General features: G+C 35.7%; 1 protein-coding gene and 1 long non-coding RNA gene across 2 annotated transcripts; both read left to right on the top strand.

Annotated features, from left to right (window-relative positions):
* The first annotated feature begins 2,909 nt into the window (after positions 1-2,909).
* Positions 2,910-3,143, top strand: linc-141. The gene has a single exon (NR_101579.1). It is a non-coding gene; the product is annotated as a long non-coding RNA linc-141 (long non-coding RNA).
* Positions 3,144-3,904: 761 nt separating this feature from the next.
* sue-1 (C2 domain-containing protein) lies at positions 3,905-15,213 on the top strand. The gene is made up of 11 exons (NM_059682.6): positions 3,905-4,534; positions 7,670-7,789; positions 7,838-7,958; positions 11,027-11,154; positions 11,779-11,884; positions 11,938-12,029; positions 12,244-12,355; positions 13,806-13,874; positions 14,183-14,288; positions 14,339-14,453; positions 14,693-15,213. Exons 1-11 carry the CDS (start codon positions 3,980-3,982, stop codon positions 14,780-14,782), a joined length of 1,614 nt encoding a protein of 537 aa, NP_492083.2. The 5' UTR covers positions 3,905-3,979; the 3' UTR covers positions 14,783-15,213.
* Positions 15,214-15,329: the final 116 nt, after the last annotated feature.

The raw sequence follows: 15,329 nt of genomic DNA, 5'->3' as shown, positions 1-15,329 counted from the left end.
CTGTAACAAAAAATTGTGTACTGTATTTTTGCAATTTTCTGAAACCTACGAACATTTGAATGGACCTCGCTCCGCAAAAAGTGTATATGGTAGCCCTTTTTTAAACTTTGAAAAAGCATAATACGCGGTACCTAGACAACATTGTTTTTTTTTAATCAGAAAATATTAAATGTCAAAAAAATGCTAGAATTGTTTGAAAATAAATATCTTGGCACATGGGTATCTGCATTTACATAACTCATTAATCTTTTCACACCCATACACAAAATGAATGGCGCTTATTTCCGGAAAAGGAATCAAATGATGGGTGAAAGGGGGCGATATTTTTGATGAAAAACACATGTGCACTATGAGAGATTCAATTAATTGAAAGATTGTGGTAAAATGAGAGAGAAAGAGATCGCAACACACGGCTTTATTCACTTGTTTTTTTTTCATTTCAGAGAAACCGATCGTTTAGTCGACCGAAAAGCTTCATTATTCAAAATGAAACTGAAAATAAAACATTAATAGTGAAGCGGTCTCAATGAGCACGAGATGTTATATTGCCGTAGGGCACATTTCATTTCTGTGTAGACGGGTTTCTTCGAATAATTTTTTGAAAATTTCATTACGCTTATTGGTTTAATATTGAAAGATGTGAAAGACGTGTGCTAGGCACACATTTATAAGAATTCGTTTCAAGTTGTTTTTTGGTAACTACCATTAAAAGTGGAGTAGTGCCAGTGGAGATTTTGTCTGAATCAGCTTACAATAGTTATGACCAAATTTTATAATGCAACACTAAATTTATTGAAAGATTTATGTCATTTTCAAACAAAGTTTTGGTTATGGTAATTTTTGCAATTTTGATAAATTTTTTGTTGTATTTCTTGTTGTATGTATTGTTGTATGTATTGTGTGTGTTACAATTTTTGAATCATAGTATGTTGTTCTAAACAAATTGCCACTGGCACCATCACTTTTTTTCAGAATTAATCATCATGAATCATCATGAGGTAAAAGAAAACTCCATCAGTACTCTTATCAATCATCTCAACCTAAAATCTAGAATTCTAAAACAAAACTAAGCGTCCAATGAGCAATCTCTCGTCATCAAAATATTTCCGCCTCCTACGTATATTTAATTTCAATCAAGCATAAACAGTGTTTTTCTGGGTGGAGAAGTTAAGAACAGCATAGTAGTATTTTTTGACTTTCAAATTTAATTTTTCCAGAACAGTTATTGAACACCTTCTTACAAGGATAATTGTTAAAAATTCAAAAATAGTCAAATTGTTTGATGGAGATTTGCAATAAATTAAAATAACATATAACTGTCAAAACATTTAGTTTCGAAGTCAAACCTTTAAAAATGTCGTAAAAAAATCATAATGCTATTCCAATTAATTTTAAAATTCTGCTAAGACACTCTACTAGTAATAAAATTTTATTCATTTTACTGCTATACTTGTAGTTTGATCTTAAAGTCTTTTTTCCCATACCTAGACGGAATAATTGAGAAATAAAAAGTGAAAAAGTCATGCATCTATCAGAATACTGAAGGGCAAAAATAGGATAAGTTTTCTTGAAAAAAATAGAATAGAGTTGATGTTGCACTTCCGAATTCATGTTATGACATGTATATGTGTATGCTTTTTGACCTTTTCCTTCTGAAAACAACTTTTTTTACTTTCTCAGAATGCAGTTTTTTTTAACTGAAATTGAGTCAACAAATTATTTTCAGAAGCGAAGACATGTTGAGTGTAAGATATCACATAATTTTTAGCCTTTTTCTTCGAAATCCCCACGGTAATTTATTAGATTTAGATTTTTTGAAAAAATCTTTATTATCCATTATGTATAATTCAATTTCTAGATTCTGTTTGATTCGGACTACTGCGAATTGTAGTCGAATTTTTTTTAAACAAACTTTTTAAACATAAGGTAAAAATTGCCCTCAAAACGTTTTAAAAAACATTGTTTAAAGATATTTCATATAAAGAATCACAAATAACAAGAAAGCGAACACAAAAACTTCCCACATAAATAATTTGTTGTCTATTTCGACACTTCTTCCAGCACTAAACTTATGAAATGTTTTTCAATTTCCATTTCGAAAAACACTTAGATCTCGCACTTTTGCGTCGATTTCAAAACAAAAACAAGATGGAAAATTGAAAACATGTGTACGACAATAAGTGTAGACAAGTTTTGTTTAATAATAGAAGTTTAACTAGACATTTGATCCGGGCGAGGCGTCGGGGCTCTTTGTCGCCTTGCTCCTCACTTGACCTTACCGTGCTCTACCGGTTTGTATGCTATTTTTCGTCACTCCGTTTGGAACATACATTACCAATAGCATATATGTATATTAAAATGTTTCTATTTTTCTATTTCTCATTTTTCAGAAGCGTTTTCCAACAAGCTTCACACGATCTAGCCATGACCTCGTTGAAGTTGTAAACTAGATGATTTCTTCAAAATGGTATTCTTTTGGGATTTTCGGTTTATTTTGTATTACTTTATTATATTCGTGAGAATGTTCAAGAAAAGAACGAAAGCATACTGAAAATACAAGGAAATTGGATGAAAAAACGAAAATAAAGCGAGATAGAGGTGGAGCATATTTTCGAGTATTCTTGTGACCTGGTTAGGTTTAATTTAAAACGGCCTAAATGACATAAAAGATGTTGGTTCAATGCCAAATATAGGCCCTATACATATTATTTCTACTGTATATTGTAGTTTGTATTTGTTTCAGCAATACAACGAAATGGATCCGTTATTTAATATTTTATAATCACAGTTTATTTCATGATATACCGTCAATGCGTGATTAACAAGTCTAGAAAAGTGCACTTTTCCAGATTACTGTACTTTCAACGAATTTCTAGCTTGGTAAATACCAGTTACGATAACTAAACTACGATGTAACAATTGATGTCCTTCTTAAGGTTTATGTCTCCATGTATTCGACATGTTATTATAAAAAGCTTTAGTCTATAATTGCTGATTTGTCATTCTTTTACTAAATTTCCTATTCCCCCTAAACTTTTGACCTCTCCTTTTTTCATACAAAAAAAAACTAAAAACATTTGGGATGTTGAGTTTGGGTGTATATATTGTGGTGTTGCATACCAAATGAATCATTTCTCATTCTCTTTTCTTTTTTTTCTTTTTCATGAACCTGTAAACTTCCATTCTGTTCCGCTTCAATTCACATATCCTTCGCATGTTTTCCACTAATAGTTCCACTTTTGCAAACATTTTCAGATATGCTCTTCAGTGTTTCGACGGCTTTTCCGATCTTCCTAAACTAGACAATCCCGCCCATTCCTAGAGAGCACAGCTTTATATAGAGACCGGCGCCCCGCCCCAATTCTCCTCAGAATACTGCTCTACTGCTCTCTGGCAATCTCTCCGTATATGTGAGTGTGTGTGTGGGGCAGGAGCAGCTCCTCCTTTCTTCAGCTTTATCTTGTGTCTTCACCGCTTCTACAGCACAGCTCCTTGTCTCTACGTCCGCCTTATTTTCTTATTTTTCAGCCACTTTACAAGTTTTGGTCACTTTTTGTTTTGTTTTCCGCGAGCCCCTCCCTCCGTCGCCGAAGCGTCCTTACTACTTCACTCTGGTGATGACACGTGACATTCTTTATAGATTCTACTCTTCGCCTTTCCTTTTTTCTGATTATTTTTTTTGTTGTTTAGATCCTTTTCAGCGTGTTCTCATCAAATAAAAATATCTAGATGTCTAGAACTATAATGTTTTGTTTTCTTTTTTAAGGTCATGTTTTTAGAAAATAATTACAATGTAAGGTTTTTACAGTTCATATAAAAACTATTCCAGTAACTATTTGTTTTCTTTTTCACCTTGCATCAGCTCATAATCTAGAGTCTAGTTTCAAAATGTATTAATTTTCAGCCACAATTTCCCAAAATCCGCTCTCTACCTCATACCCCGGATTCGTCGACGCGTTCGCCTGCGATCACGCCGCCAATGCATCAACCGCAGCAGCGTCATCTGTCAACCTATCCGGCACTTTTGGAGCCAACATGCAGACGAAGATTACCGATGCCTCCAGACACACATTTAAGAAGAAGCAGCTCGCCAAGGATCCTTCCGACTCCGCCACCATTATCCCCCGAATACAGGTGCCCAAGTGCGGCACCGCATTTGGAACGAAGGCCGTCTGGGAGACAACTTCCGAGACCACCAACTGCTGAACTTAGTAATCTCACAAGTCTTGCACATAATGGGCCTGGAAACTCTCAATGTTCATTATCACCAGTATCACTTACACCTGATCCAACTCCAGATGAGCCTGAATTCTACGAAGAAGAAGATGTCGATGAGAGTGAAGTTGTTGAAGAAGACTATGCTCAAGAAGAAGAAGAAGAAGGAGATGATGGAGAAGTCGTCGAATATGAAGATCCTGTAGTGGTAACACCTCCAGAAGAAATTCGAAGGATATCACCTGAAATTCTCATTGCACCACCACCCCAACCACGTCGAATGTCAAAGTTTTCAGTCCATTCACCGTCCATTGAACAGGTTAGTTATTGAAGTCTTCGGGGTGTCTAAGTCAAATAGTATGCATTAAGATTTTTCCGCTTGAGGAGGTGAGTTCCTCGTGAGCATCTTCTCATTCGTATACATCTCTAAGGAAACAAGAAGATGCATAAATCATAAGTCAAATGTTTAATTTGAACAGGCTTATTTATTAATCTTCAAAAAAATTTCATATTTCCTTTATGTCACAGAATTACTGTAAGTATATGAATATATCAAACAGAAAACATATCTAGAATATATATTCTCATATTGTATTGAAAACAGGAAATTAACCTGCTTGATATATATTTTGGCAGTCTATTAGTGAAGCTAAAAAAAGAAGTAGCGGGGATAGACCGGATGTTGGGAGTCACTTCCGTAGGCCAACGCAAGCTTTTCGATTTTTGAGGTTTTGAAATTTTTTAGAAAACGAGCAAATTTGAGAGGCGTTCTGTTTCTCGTTCCCACGTCACTCTGTTTATCAGGCGTCAAATTCCTCTTCAAGTTTTGAGTATTTGTCACGTGGGAATGCATTCTTAAGAAAAAGAAAAAATGGGCAAAAGAGTTGCAATAATAATGCAAACGACGCGACGATGAAGGGATTCTAACGCACTAATCCTTAGTGTCCATTTTAATCCATCGGTGATTCTTCTCATTTCCCATTCTGCTTTTTCAGTGGGAGTTAAACTAGCTTATGAGTCACAAATGATCACGTTGAACAATTTATATTATCAAATTATAGACACTGGTTCCGGTGAAAAATTCGGAAATTGATTCTGTAGACTGAAAGTTTGATGGAGCTTCAAATTGGGGAAAATCAAAACTTAACTTTTGAAATGCTTTTAATAAAATTAAAAAATCCCTTGGTTTCGAAAAACTGTGACTTACAAAGTTTCACATGTTTCAATCAATAAATTTTTGTACAGTGAAGGAATCTAAGTTATTCTTCAAATAAGTAATTGGTATTTTTATAACTACATAGCTTTTGGCAAAACATTTGAAATTCTGTGTTCTTTTTTATCAAATTTGATCTTATTGGAATGCAAGTGGTAATAATAATCAAGATTATGCTAATCATTTTTTTTTATTTTGTTTTTTGTTTTTCACAAAAAAATAACACAAGTACACTTCCTCATCATTGTTTTTCCACCCGAACACGGTTGACTATAATTTTAGATTCTAGATACGAAATCAGTGGGCAGCTGTGCTTGGTATTGAGAGACTCAATATTTAATTATACGGCGAGCATTTATTTTTTCTCTTTCAGTGTCTATAATAAGAGACTATTACTGAGAACGCCCTTTTCATCTTTTTTCCTCTGTTGGAAGTAGAGAGTGCCCAAGAGCAGTTTAGAGTGTCAAAAAACCATTTGATCTGGTTGAGTGCTCCGTCGCCATTCTTTTTTTGCTGGTGGTGCTCTCATATTTCAAACACATACTATCGAATTTGGAGTGGAGAAGCTTCACGGATGCCTCTTCGTCACATTTTGAGGTGCTACTACTGAAGCACACGTGACACTGAAAAGGGGTTCAATCAACCAATGATGAGCCAACGAGGGCACTCTTCACAACAACTTCTTTTTTTGCTTCAGGAGCCGTCGTTGTGCTTTCTCGGCTGCTCCTCGTCGCCTCGAAAAAAGTGGAAAATTAATTCGAGTTTTATGCGTCGACGAGCTCCCCTCCGAAGAGCAGTAGAAAAAAAGAAGCACATAGACAAAACGAGCAGCAAATGAGAGGAGCTGATGCTGTTGGGCGGAAGTGGGTAATTTTGAGGTGCTAGTTGTATAGAGCATTGGGATGCAAAATTTTAGAAAAAAGCAGAGGATACGTATGTTGAAAAATTGAATGAAAGTGTAGGAACTAAATAAAGATTGCACTTTCTTAGAATTAACTTGGATGAATCACAAGGAAGTCAGCTCTGTAAATGTTGTAACCCATGTCTTATAATTAATGGGTTCCACGGATATCTAAAGCACAGGGTTCAAATAAGTGCAAGACGTTGTTTTTGGAGATTTACGCATTAGATTCTCCAATTTCTCTTCTTGGTCTTCCCTTGGTCTACAGCACAATGATCAGACCTTTGACATCACTGGGATCGAATATCCAGCGATAATTTGTCATTCGTTTCGTTTTACCGCCTGTCTGTTCCAACAAAACTCGTCATCTTTACTTCCGATGGACCTTTTCTTCAAATTTCTTATTCATATGCAGTTGAGTGTGTGCACTCCCCACGCCGTCAGCGAGGGCGTCCTAGAGAAATTTATCCTTTGGAAGAACGAATCCGTGTGTGACAGCAAAAAGAGTGAAAAAACGAAGCAAAACTGCGGTTTTTTGCGAAAAGAAAATCAAATTTCGAGGCCCGATGACAGTGGAATTTTTTTCCTGTGCTCCCCCGACCACACCGAGAAAAAGGGAGAAGCTGATGACGGGGCGACGATAACGCCTTCGTTTCCTTTTGTTTACAACGTCACCAAAAATTGGATTTTCACCGATAAAATGAGAAAACGAACAAAATTTTGGTTCGTTAGCAATACTGATTTGATTGTTTTGTTGGCTGTGTCATGCCACCATTTTTTGGATACTGTAGCTTGTTTGGAGGCAAATTGGAAATTGGTCACAAGATCGTGACGATCGTCAAAACAATATATAATCAGATTTTCTTCTATTTTAAAAAGAAATATAGAAAATCAGAGAAGTTGAAATAAAATTGAAATTTTGGATACTGGGGATTCTGGGAAATTGAGTATGAATTTATCAGTGCCACTTGCCGCCCTTCACCATATCATCAACTCTGACAAAAACCCAAAGCAGTTGTTTATAATTCACGCGTTCCCAGACATGCAATCTCTTCCTGTTTTCTTTGCAGTTGTTTTGCTGCTTTGCGTGTGGTGATGATTTCCGAATTGAGACGAATAGGAAAAACACGCTCAGATACTTGAATAAGACTCAACTCTTTTTTAAGTGCATTTTTGATTTCTGATATATTTATATGGGGAAATCCTTTTGATTTGAATCGGACAAGCCTTGAAATTGATTTAAAAGACCATGGTTCAAATGTTAAAAAAAAACAAAAAAGGTGTTTGCGACATGAGAACCGAAAAACATTTATCGAATAAACAAGGGTAATTCATTTCAGATCACCAGCAAATCAAGCTCTGACACTGAAGATCCAATTGCTCATGGACTTGATCCTTCTCTTTATTCTCCAAATGCTCCAATTATCATTGAAAATAACAATACAGCTATTCACAAAACGGTTGGTAAACCTTTAATCTGAATATTAAATGGAAAATATAATTTTTAGAGTGTCGCTTCAAGTTCAAGCCCAACACCTCAACAACCTCGAGGTCTCGGTCTACTCCATTGTTCACTGCTGTACTTTGCAGTTCGAAAGCGTTTACGCGTTACAGTCACAAAAATTGAAGGCAAGTATTTTATTCTGCGGGTTTCCACAAGTTTTGACCTTTCTCTGCGTTTCTTATTTCTTTGTGATATTTCCATTCTAAAATGATGTAACTTTTACATGATGCTCCGAGGCTTTACGAATTGTTTAAACTCTTTTTTCGGGCTCCCTTTGTGGCATGCAAATGACGTGTCGCGCTTCTCTCCGTCACGAATCCATCTATTTTGCAACAACCTTCTTTTATCTAATCTCATCTTTTTTGCCACGATGAGACAAAATTTAGAGAGGGATTAAAGAGTTAAAAAGTAGTGGTAGACTGAAATTTTGACTGTTATGAAGATACTGAAATGATTATTTGGAACATTCAGAACTGTAAGTAAAACAAGAATCCTGGAGAGATTTTTTCCGATTTAATTAATTTTTTCGCAAAATGGAAATAATAATTCTGGCTTAAAAAGACCAAATGTCGTATTAAAAGTATTTTTTTGAAAACGCTTAATTTTTTTAAATTTACATTCCAATTAATTTATAATGAAGACGACCAAAGCAGTTTTTTCTACAATTTTTTATATTTTAATTATGTTTTAATTTATGAAAACAAAAGCGGGTCCAAACCAACTAAAATTTTCTGAATTTTTCGAATGCTTGGCAATTTTCCACAATTTTGACAAAAATAACTTTGAAAGATCTGAACATTTTTGGGGTGTTTGATTATGATATTCAGTTTTGTTTGACTATTATGGGAGTATTTATGTTAACTATCACTAACGATATTCCACATTTAAAGTTTCAAATTCTCTTTTTCCGACTTCGAAAATCTCATCAATCTTGGTCAGTCTGCAGAAGCGATAAGAAGGAAAAGTGTGGTCCGAGTGGTTCCGTGTTGTAGCACCCACTGCGGTCCTTGACCAATTATGTCCTCCAACCTAGACTTGTGAAGTGCTCGATCAACTAACCATCTATGTCTCCTCTTCTCTTCTTCTTTTGAAACTTTTTTTTAGCGAGAAGGAAGGGGGAGAGCTTTTCATAGAACTAAACAAAAAAACACGTCGAAAGCCAAAATCCTTCGACATAAGAAACATTTGAAAGTTGAAGGCAGTTGAGATTAGAATCCCACGGGAATCTCAGAAAAGCACCCACAAAAACCAGTGTAGGGTAGAAAAGGGAGTGAAGCAACTTGGAATATGTAATTGAAGGGTGGCCGAAAGGTCCCATTGAATTCATTTTTAATGCACGAAAAATAAAAGTTTTTGGAAATACAAAGCAAAATAAGAAGGGGGAAAAGGAAAAAGCGTGAAGCTCTAAGATCCATGTTTTCTACTAATTTTGCACGTAATCTTTTGAATTCTGCAAGTTTTCGAAACATCACATATGTACGTGCAAGCTTTGAGGGAAAATAAAAATAAAGTTGTTTCAGATAGATTTGATTCATTTTGGTAAAAAATAAACATGAACGTTTAAAATGAAAAATAAGGAATTTACGGTGTATTTAATACCCTGCAATAATTGCATATTCAAATTTATCAAAACGTTCACAACAAACTGAATAATGCATTTTTTGGCCCGCCTGAACCCCCGGCATCCTTGAAATGATTAATATAAGATTTCTACGAGAAATCGTTCACCGCTTTGCTTTTTTTTTGTGCATTTTCCTGATACAATCCATCAACTAGTCCAGGAATCTATCATAAATCTATTTGAAACGTGGCCTTCATGTATTCCAAAGATATATGGCTTTTCCCACCGACCAAACAGCCTCTTTCCATTCATTTCAACATTTCCCACGTGGCCTCCTGAGTGCTCTGAGTTCTCTGAAATGAGAAGACGATCTTTCTTTCTCAACTTGTCAACCCAAAAAAAGAAGCGGGGACATCGTCTGAGATCTGTCGGTCTGTGAGCAAGTAATTAGAAATGCACATGCGCTTTGATGAGGTACACACATCAAATAGCAAAGTTCGTAGGGCTGGGTTTTTTGGATTTACCCAATGCGGGAATACTTACTCATCCTTTCACACTTGCCCAGGAATTGGGTGCACTTTTCGCCTTTCTGTATGTACATTCGTGAGACGCCATAAAAACCCGTTACATAGTCAATTTGTGATGTGCCAAGGGACCTCCACCAGCTTTTTTCTAGAGGGTTTTTTACGACCAACCGAGTGAGGGTGGGTTGGCGGCGGGGGTTAGTCTCGTGACTTTCTATGAGAAACGTCTTTCAGAATTATGGTTATTTCCTAGAAATTCGAAAACGTTTGATATATCGTATACCGAAAAAAACGGTGATTGATGAGAACGGGTATTTGAAGAACTGTCTGGAATTTTTTAGGGATGCGCGGCAAATTTTTTAGAAAATTGTATAGAGTGATTTCTTCAATCGATATTATATACAGATATACATACATAAGTTAGTACTTTCTGAAAAAAACTTCACTTTAATTTAAAGGTATGAAAAATTGGTCCTACATAGCATCAAATTTTATTAGAAATTCTCAATTAGAAGTAAGTGTATTTTTCCGAAATTTAACTCTGTTTTTCCATATAAAATTCTAATTAAAAATTCGAATAAATACGCCTCACATCTCTGAGTTACATGCTCAATTTATCTTATTTTAATAGTTATCATTTAAAATAGGATTATACTTCATCTGAACACAGATCTATTTTAAGCCCCTAGGTACGGACCTCCTATCAACAAAAGTGCTTTAATCCTTTTTCAAAATTGATATGAGAACTGACAAGTTGGTCATATCTGTTTTGTTGACAACTACTCTTACTCTTGAACTTGAGAGCAATACCTCATATTATTCACGGAGAGCCCCATAAAAAGACGAAGACGGAGACGTTGTTCCGGTTCGAATTAACATGCAATTGGATATTGAAAAAGGGGGAAAGAAAAGAGTGAGCCTATTGAGGGGAAGAAAATATGAATAGCGAATTAGTGGAATATGGGGAGGGGGACTGATCGTTGCTCATGCTCTCATGCTCAAAGAGTTTTTGGCGGCACAATCAGATTACCACCGGGGATGAGGGGAATGGTGATTGGAGCATAAAACGACAAGCCCACGGACCAATAAACATTGATTCAATTTTCAGCATTAGCCGGCGAACTGAAACCAGAAATGGAGATTCATGCATTGTGCAAGGTTAGCATACCAGGATTGAAAGGAGGAAAAGAACAGACGTCGGAGACAAAACGTGGAAGGGATCCATTGTTCAATCATGTAAGTTTTCAGAATCACTAGACTGGGAAAAATATTGGTAATTTTTGAAATATTCGGAGAAAAGACAGTGGGAAAGCGCTGAAAATTGCATATCAGGTGTTGAAGCTGGTGAAAAAGTCTTCATTAGATTTTCCCATTTAGCACCGTTGTAACTAATGGAACGCGCACCATTCCAGAAGATTCTTTTTAAACTCACAAGATCAGTTATTTATCATTTCATCAATCTTCAAGCATGATCTTTTCCTAACTTTTTCCTCCAATTTTCTCCACCTGCAGGAAAGAACTAGGAAGGTTCTATTTTTGCCTCGAGTGGTCCTTGACAAGACAGCATAAATCTGGCTCTCACCAATTCTAGATTCTATTTTTGCGTGCTTTCTTGCATCACTAAATTAAAATTTTCGAGTGCAATGAGAGGGAGAGATGACGTTAGTGTATGCATAGATATCGGAAGATCACGATGACTCCTGTTATTCCCTGTCTAGAATAAGTCGTTGAAAAGAAGGGATCTGCGAAAAGCAGAAAAAAATACACATGAGTCAGAATATTGTGCCTAAGAACAATTAGAGCTAATAGCCCTTCGGTCCCGAATACTACAACATCTATTTGCATACTTGAATGTTCCAGGAATTCTTCTTTGACAATGTGACACACGAAGAGCTCGACACGAAGGTTGTGATAATTACAGCATGTCACGCAGGAGGAGGAATTAAGGGAAAAGAGATTGTGATAGGTATAGAAAACAAACAAAAAGAGAAAAAGAATGAGCATTGATTCTTGATTTAGGTGAAGCTTCTGTCCCACTTCGAGATATTCGTGAAATGAATACCAAAAAGGAGATCAAGTTCATCGAGGAGATCAAAGGATTGGTTCCCAAAGTGAGTTTTGCAGAATATCAACAATAGTGGCTATGGGGATTTATATTGAAATCAAAAAAATAGGTCGTAGTGGCCTACTATTTCTTTGTAATTTTGTAATGGGTGCACTGTGCCCGATCGCAATGAATTCACTGATCTCACTAAGATATAAGTTTTTTCGCGCATCGCTGATTAACTGTACCTCCATTATACTTCTGTAAACGCCGAATTTCAGAAACTTGGAAAAATCTACACATCATCGATAATTGAGAAGGATTCCAAAAGATTAACCATCAATCTCAAAAAGGTCGACGCTCTACCGAAATGTGGTTTAATTGGTGCTCCTGGTACGTTTTTGCTCTTTTCTGCTCACCATAATAGTGTATAGTCGTTCATGGCGATACAGCCCATTTAGGGGCCTCAAAATGAATGCTTTTCTCCCAATATTTCTGCTGCGGTCTTTTTCATTTTTAATGAGGTAGATTGACATTATAATGGGTGCCTTCGCTTGTGGCTCATTCAACTAATGCATTTCGTTTCAAATGAGACCTTAAATAAAATAAAAAACGAAAGATTACACCCGCTTTTTGTGCTTGAGAAAATGAAATACCCCAGAAGGAAGTGTAATAACAATAGGAAAAGGGAATAGGGGGCAATGACAGAATTGAAGACGACATGGGCGGCAATTTATCGTTAGTTGAGGGAAATTGGTGGCCACTAAATGGACAATGGTGCTTTATCTTGCTTTTAGAAGTTATAGAGTTTTTCAGTGAATTATTGAAGCGCGGGGATTCAAAAGATAAGGTGTATGACCTCGAGTTGAAGAAGGTGAAACATTCTGGCGAGTTCCTATTTCACAGTTTCTCTTGGTTTTCATGAAAAATGGTTTATATCAAAATAATCGGCAAATAGTTTTTTATCTTTTGTTTTGAGTGTTCTGTTTTTAAGAAACTATTTTTCCGTTATCATAATTTTTTTTGAAAATCAACCAAAACAATTGTTTGTATATGAACATTGCAAAGCTTCGATCATGCAAGAATCGCAATCCTTTAAAAATCCATGTTTTGTTAATTAAATATTTTAATTTTTTATGTTTAATCAGATAAAACTCTTTCAACAAAACCAAACCACAATTTCCTGAAACATGGAACAATAATTCATTTTCTCACGTTTACATACTAGATCATTTTCTAATATACTTGATCTTTTCAATTTTCCAACCCAGTTTCTAGTTTTCAATTTCCCAAAAGTCTGCAAATAGAAGGACCAATGAATATTAAATCAGTTCAAATCGGTGACGTTTCCCAGAGTCTTTGCATCCTCCCACTCGACGCCAAACTTGTATGTAGCAATTATTTGCTTTATTATTACGGAGCTTGAAAGAAACCAAAACCAAATGCTTTTCATCTTAAAGAGATAGAAAAAGAAAGCGAGTCGTAAATAAAAAATGAGCTGTATGTAATCTTAATACTAGTGGAGAAGAATGGGTAACTGGGGGTAAACGGACCGCTTCGAAAGTGTTGTGCTCTCGTATAGTTGAAGAAACGGAAGGACACGTCATTGCAAAATACACGACACTACCGCCGACATTAATCCCATTTTCCTTCCCTTTGATCGGCAACGACGAAGATCGTCTGACTCTGCTGAACCACACGGAATTTGAATGGAAAAAAACAGGAAAAATATTAAGAGGGCTTACGTCACAAAACTAGTTGTTTAGATACTCAAATGAGACATCATTTCCCATTAAAAATGTATGTACATGAAGACACGAATAACTAATCAAGTTTTTTGCAGACGTTTGCGTCAAAATCACGTTGACTCAAGGAGCCAAGACACAGACAAAGTCGTCAAGAGTGATAAAAAGTGAGTTCAATTATTTCCTATAAAGGATACCGAGCGAAAATGTACAAGGTTTATCCAGACCGACATTACTTTAAAATCATATTAAACAATAGTTGCTCTTTGAAATATGCTCTTTGAGCAAAAAAATCATACACTAAAAACTTTGTTAACATTTCTGAAAATTCAAAAAAAAGGCATTTTAGTAAAATCGAAAAATTTTGTTAAAACTACATGGACCACAAGTTTCTTAATGCTTTAACCGTACACATTCCCACTCGAGACGAGTCCGTAAGCGTCGAAGAGAACACATTTTCAACTTATTTTTACAGATACATGTTCTGCTGTTTACAATGAAGCTGTCATGTTCCTCTGTGGAACATCAAAGAATGATCTGGCACAAACTTCAATTGTGATTTCGGTACATGATGCTCAAAGGTAACATTTTAATTTGAGACCGCAGCATAAAGTTAATTAATTATTTTCAGAACTTGCACCGGAGATGACACCATCGGATGCGCCTATCTGGGTATTGGAGCTGTTGATAAATCAGAAATTGATCAATGGAAAGGAACAACAGAGCATCTTGGAAAAGAGTATAAGGTGAGTGCAATAACTTAAGTCAAACACTTTCAAACTGTATGCCTGGTTTTCGGTATTGGCTTCAATTTTCGAAGTGAATTCGCGGTGTGCGTTTATTCCCACAAAATTTTATTCACTGCATGTTTTATCTTTAATAATTACATTTTGATCTTATTTTACTGTGCGACGTTACTAATTTTCACATCTTAAATCAACTGTGAATAGTGTTTTTAAACATTACAATGCAATTTATTTTTCAGGGAAACCATACACTAAAAGCTCCAATAACGGCTCCCCCTGTTCATGTTGCAGAAGCAAATGATGATGTTGCAGCGGATGATGATGATTAAAAGAGCACTAATCGAATCTAGCGACTTTTCAAATTTCCTTCCACACTCTGTAATTACCTTGTAATCCTCCTATCTTCTCATTTCTCAAAACTTTGTGATCCAATTAGCCCTCTTCCTATCCTCTCCGATCTCAGGAAGATGGCACCCATCGGAGAGAGTAACCCTGTCATTTTATAAAACGATTCATTTTTCCCATGTAGCCAATTAAAACGACGCGGCCAACCTTGGAATTCATCAACCAGTACTGTGCCAAAAAAAAAACAAAAGTACTAAAAATGCATTGAATCTTTTTCTTATCCCAAAAGTTTTCGATCGAGGCCAAAAAAACTTATCGATTTCATTGATACTTGTGTGTGGCTTTCATTTATTTTTGTTTCATATCGAACTAACATTTTCCCAATTCATTATCATCTATGAACATTTTGCGGTAATTTTTTTTCTTCGAATTTTTTTTTTGCAGATGGAACTATTGAATTTTAATCATAAAAGGACGAGTAGCTTCTACAAGAATCATTTGGTTTGAAAGTAACAAGAATGCAATTATTTG

Source organism: Caenorhabditis elegans, chromosome I (genome assembly GCF_000002985.6).
Source record: "Caenorhabditis elegans chromosome I".
In the NCBI taxonomy this organism is placed as follows: Eukaryota; Metazoa; Nematoda; class Chromadorea; order Rhabditida; family Rhabditidae; genus Caenorhabditis; species Caenorhabditis elegans.
The sequence above is the reverse complement of the archived record's forward strand: the minus strand, read 5'-3'. Positions and strand labels throughout refer to the sequence as shown.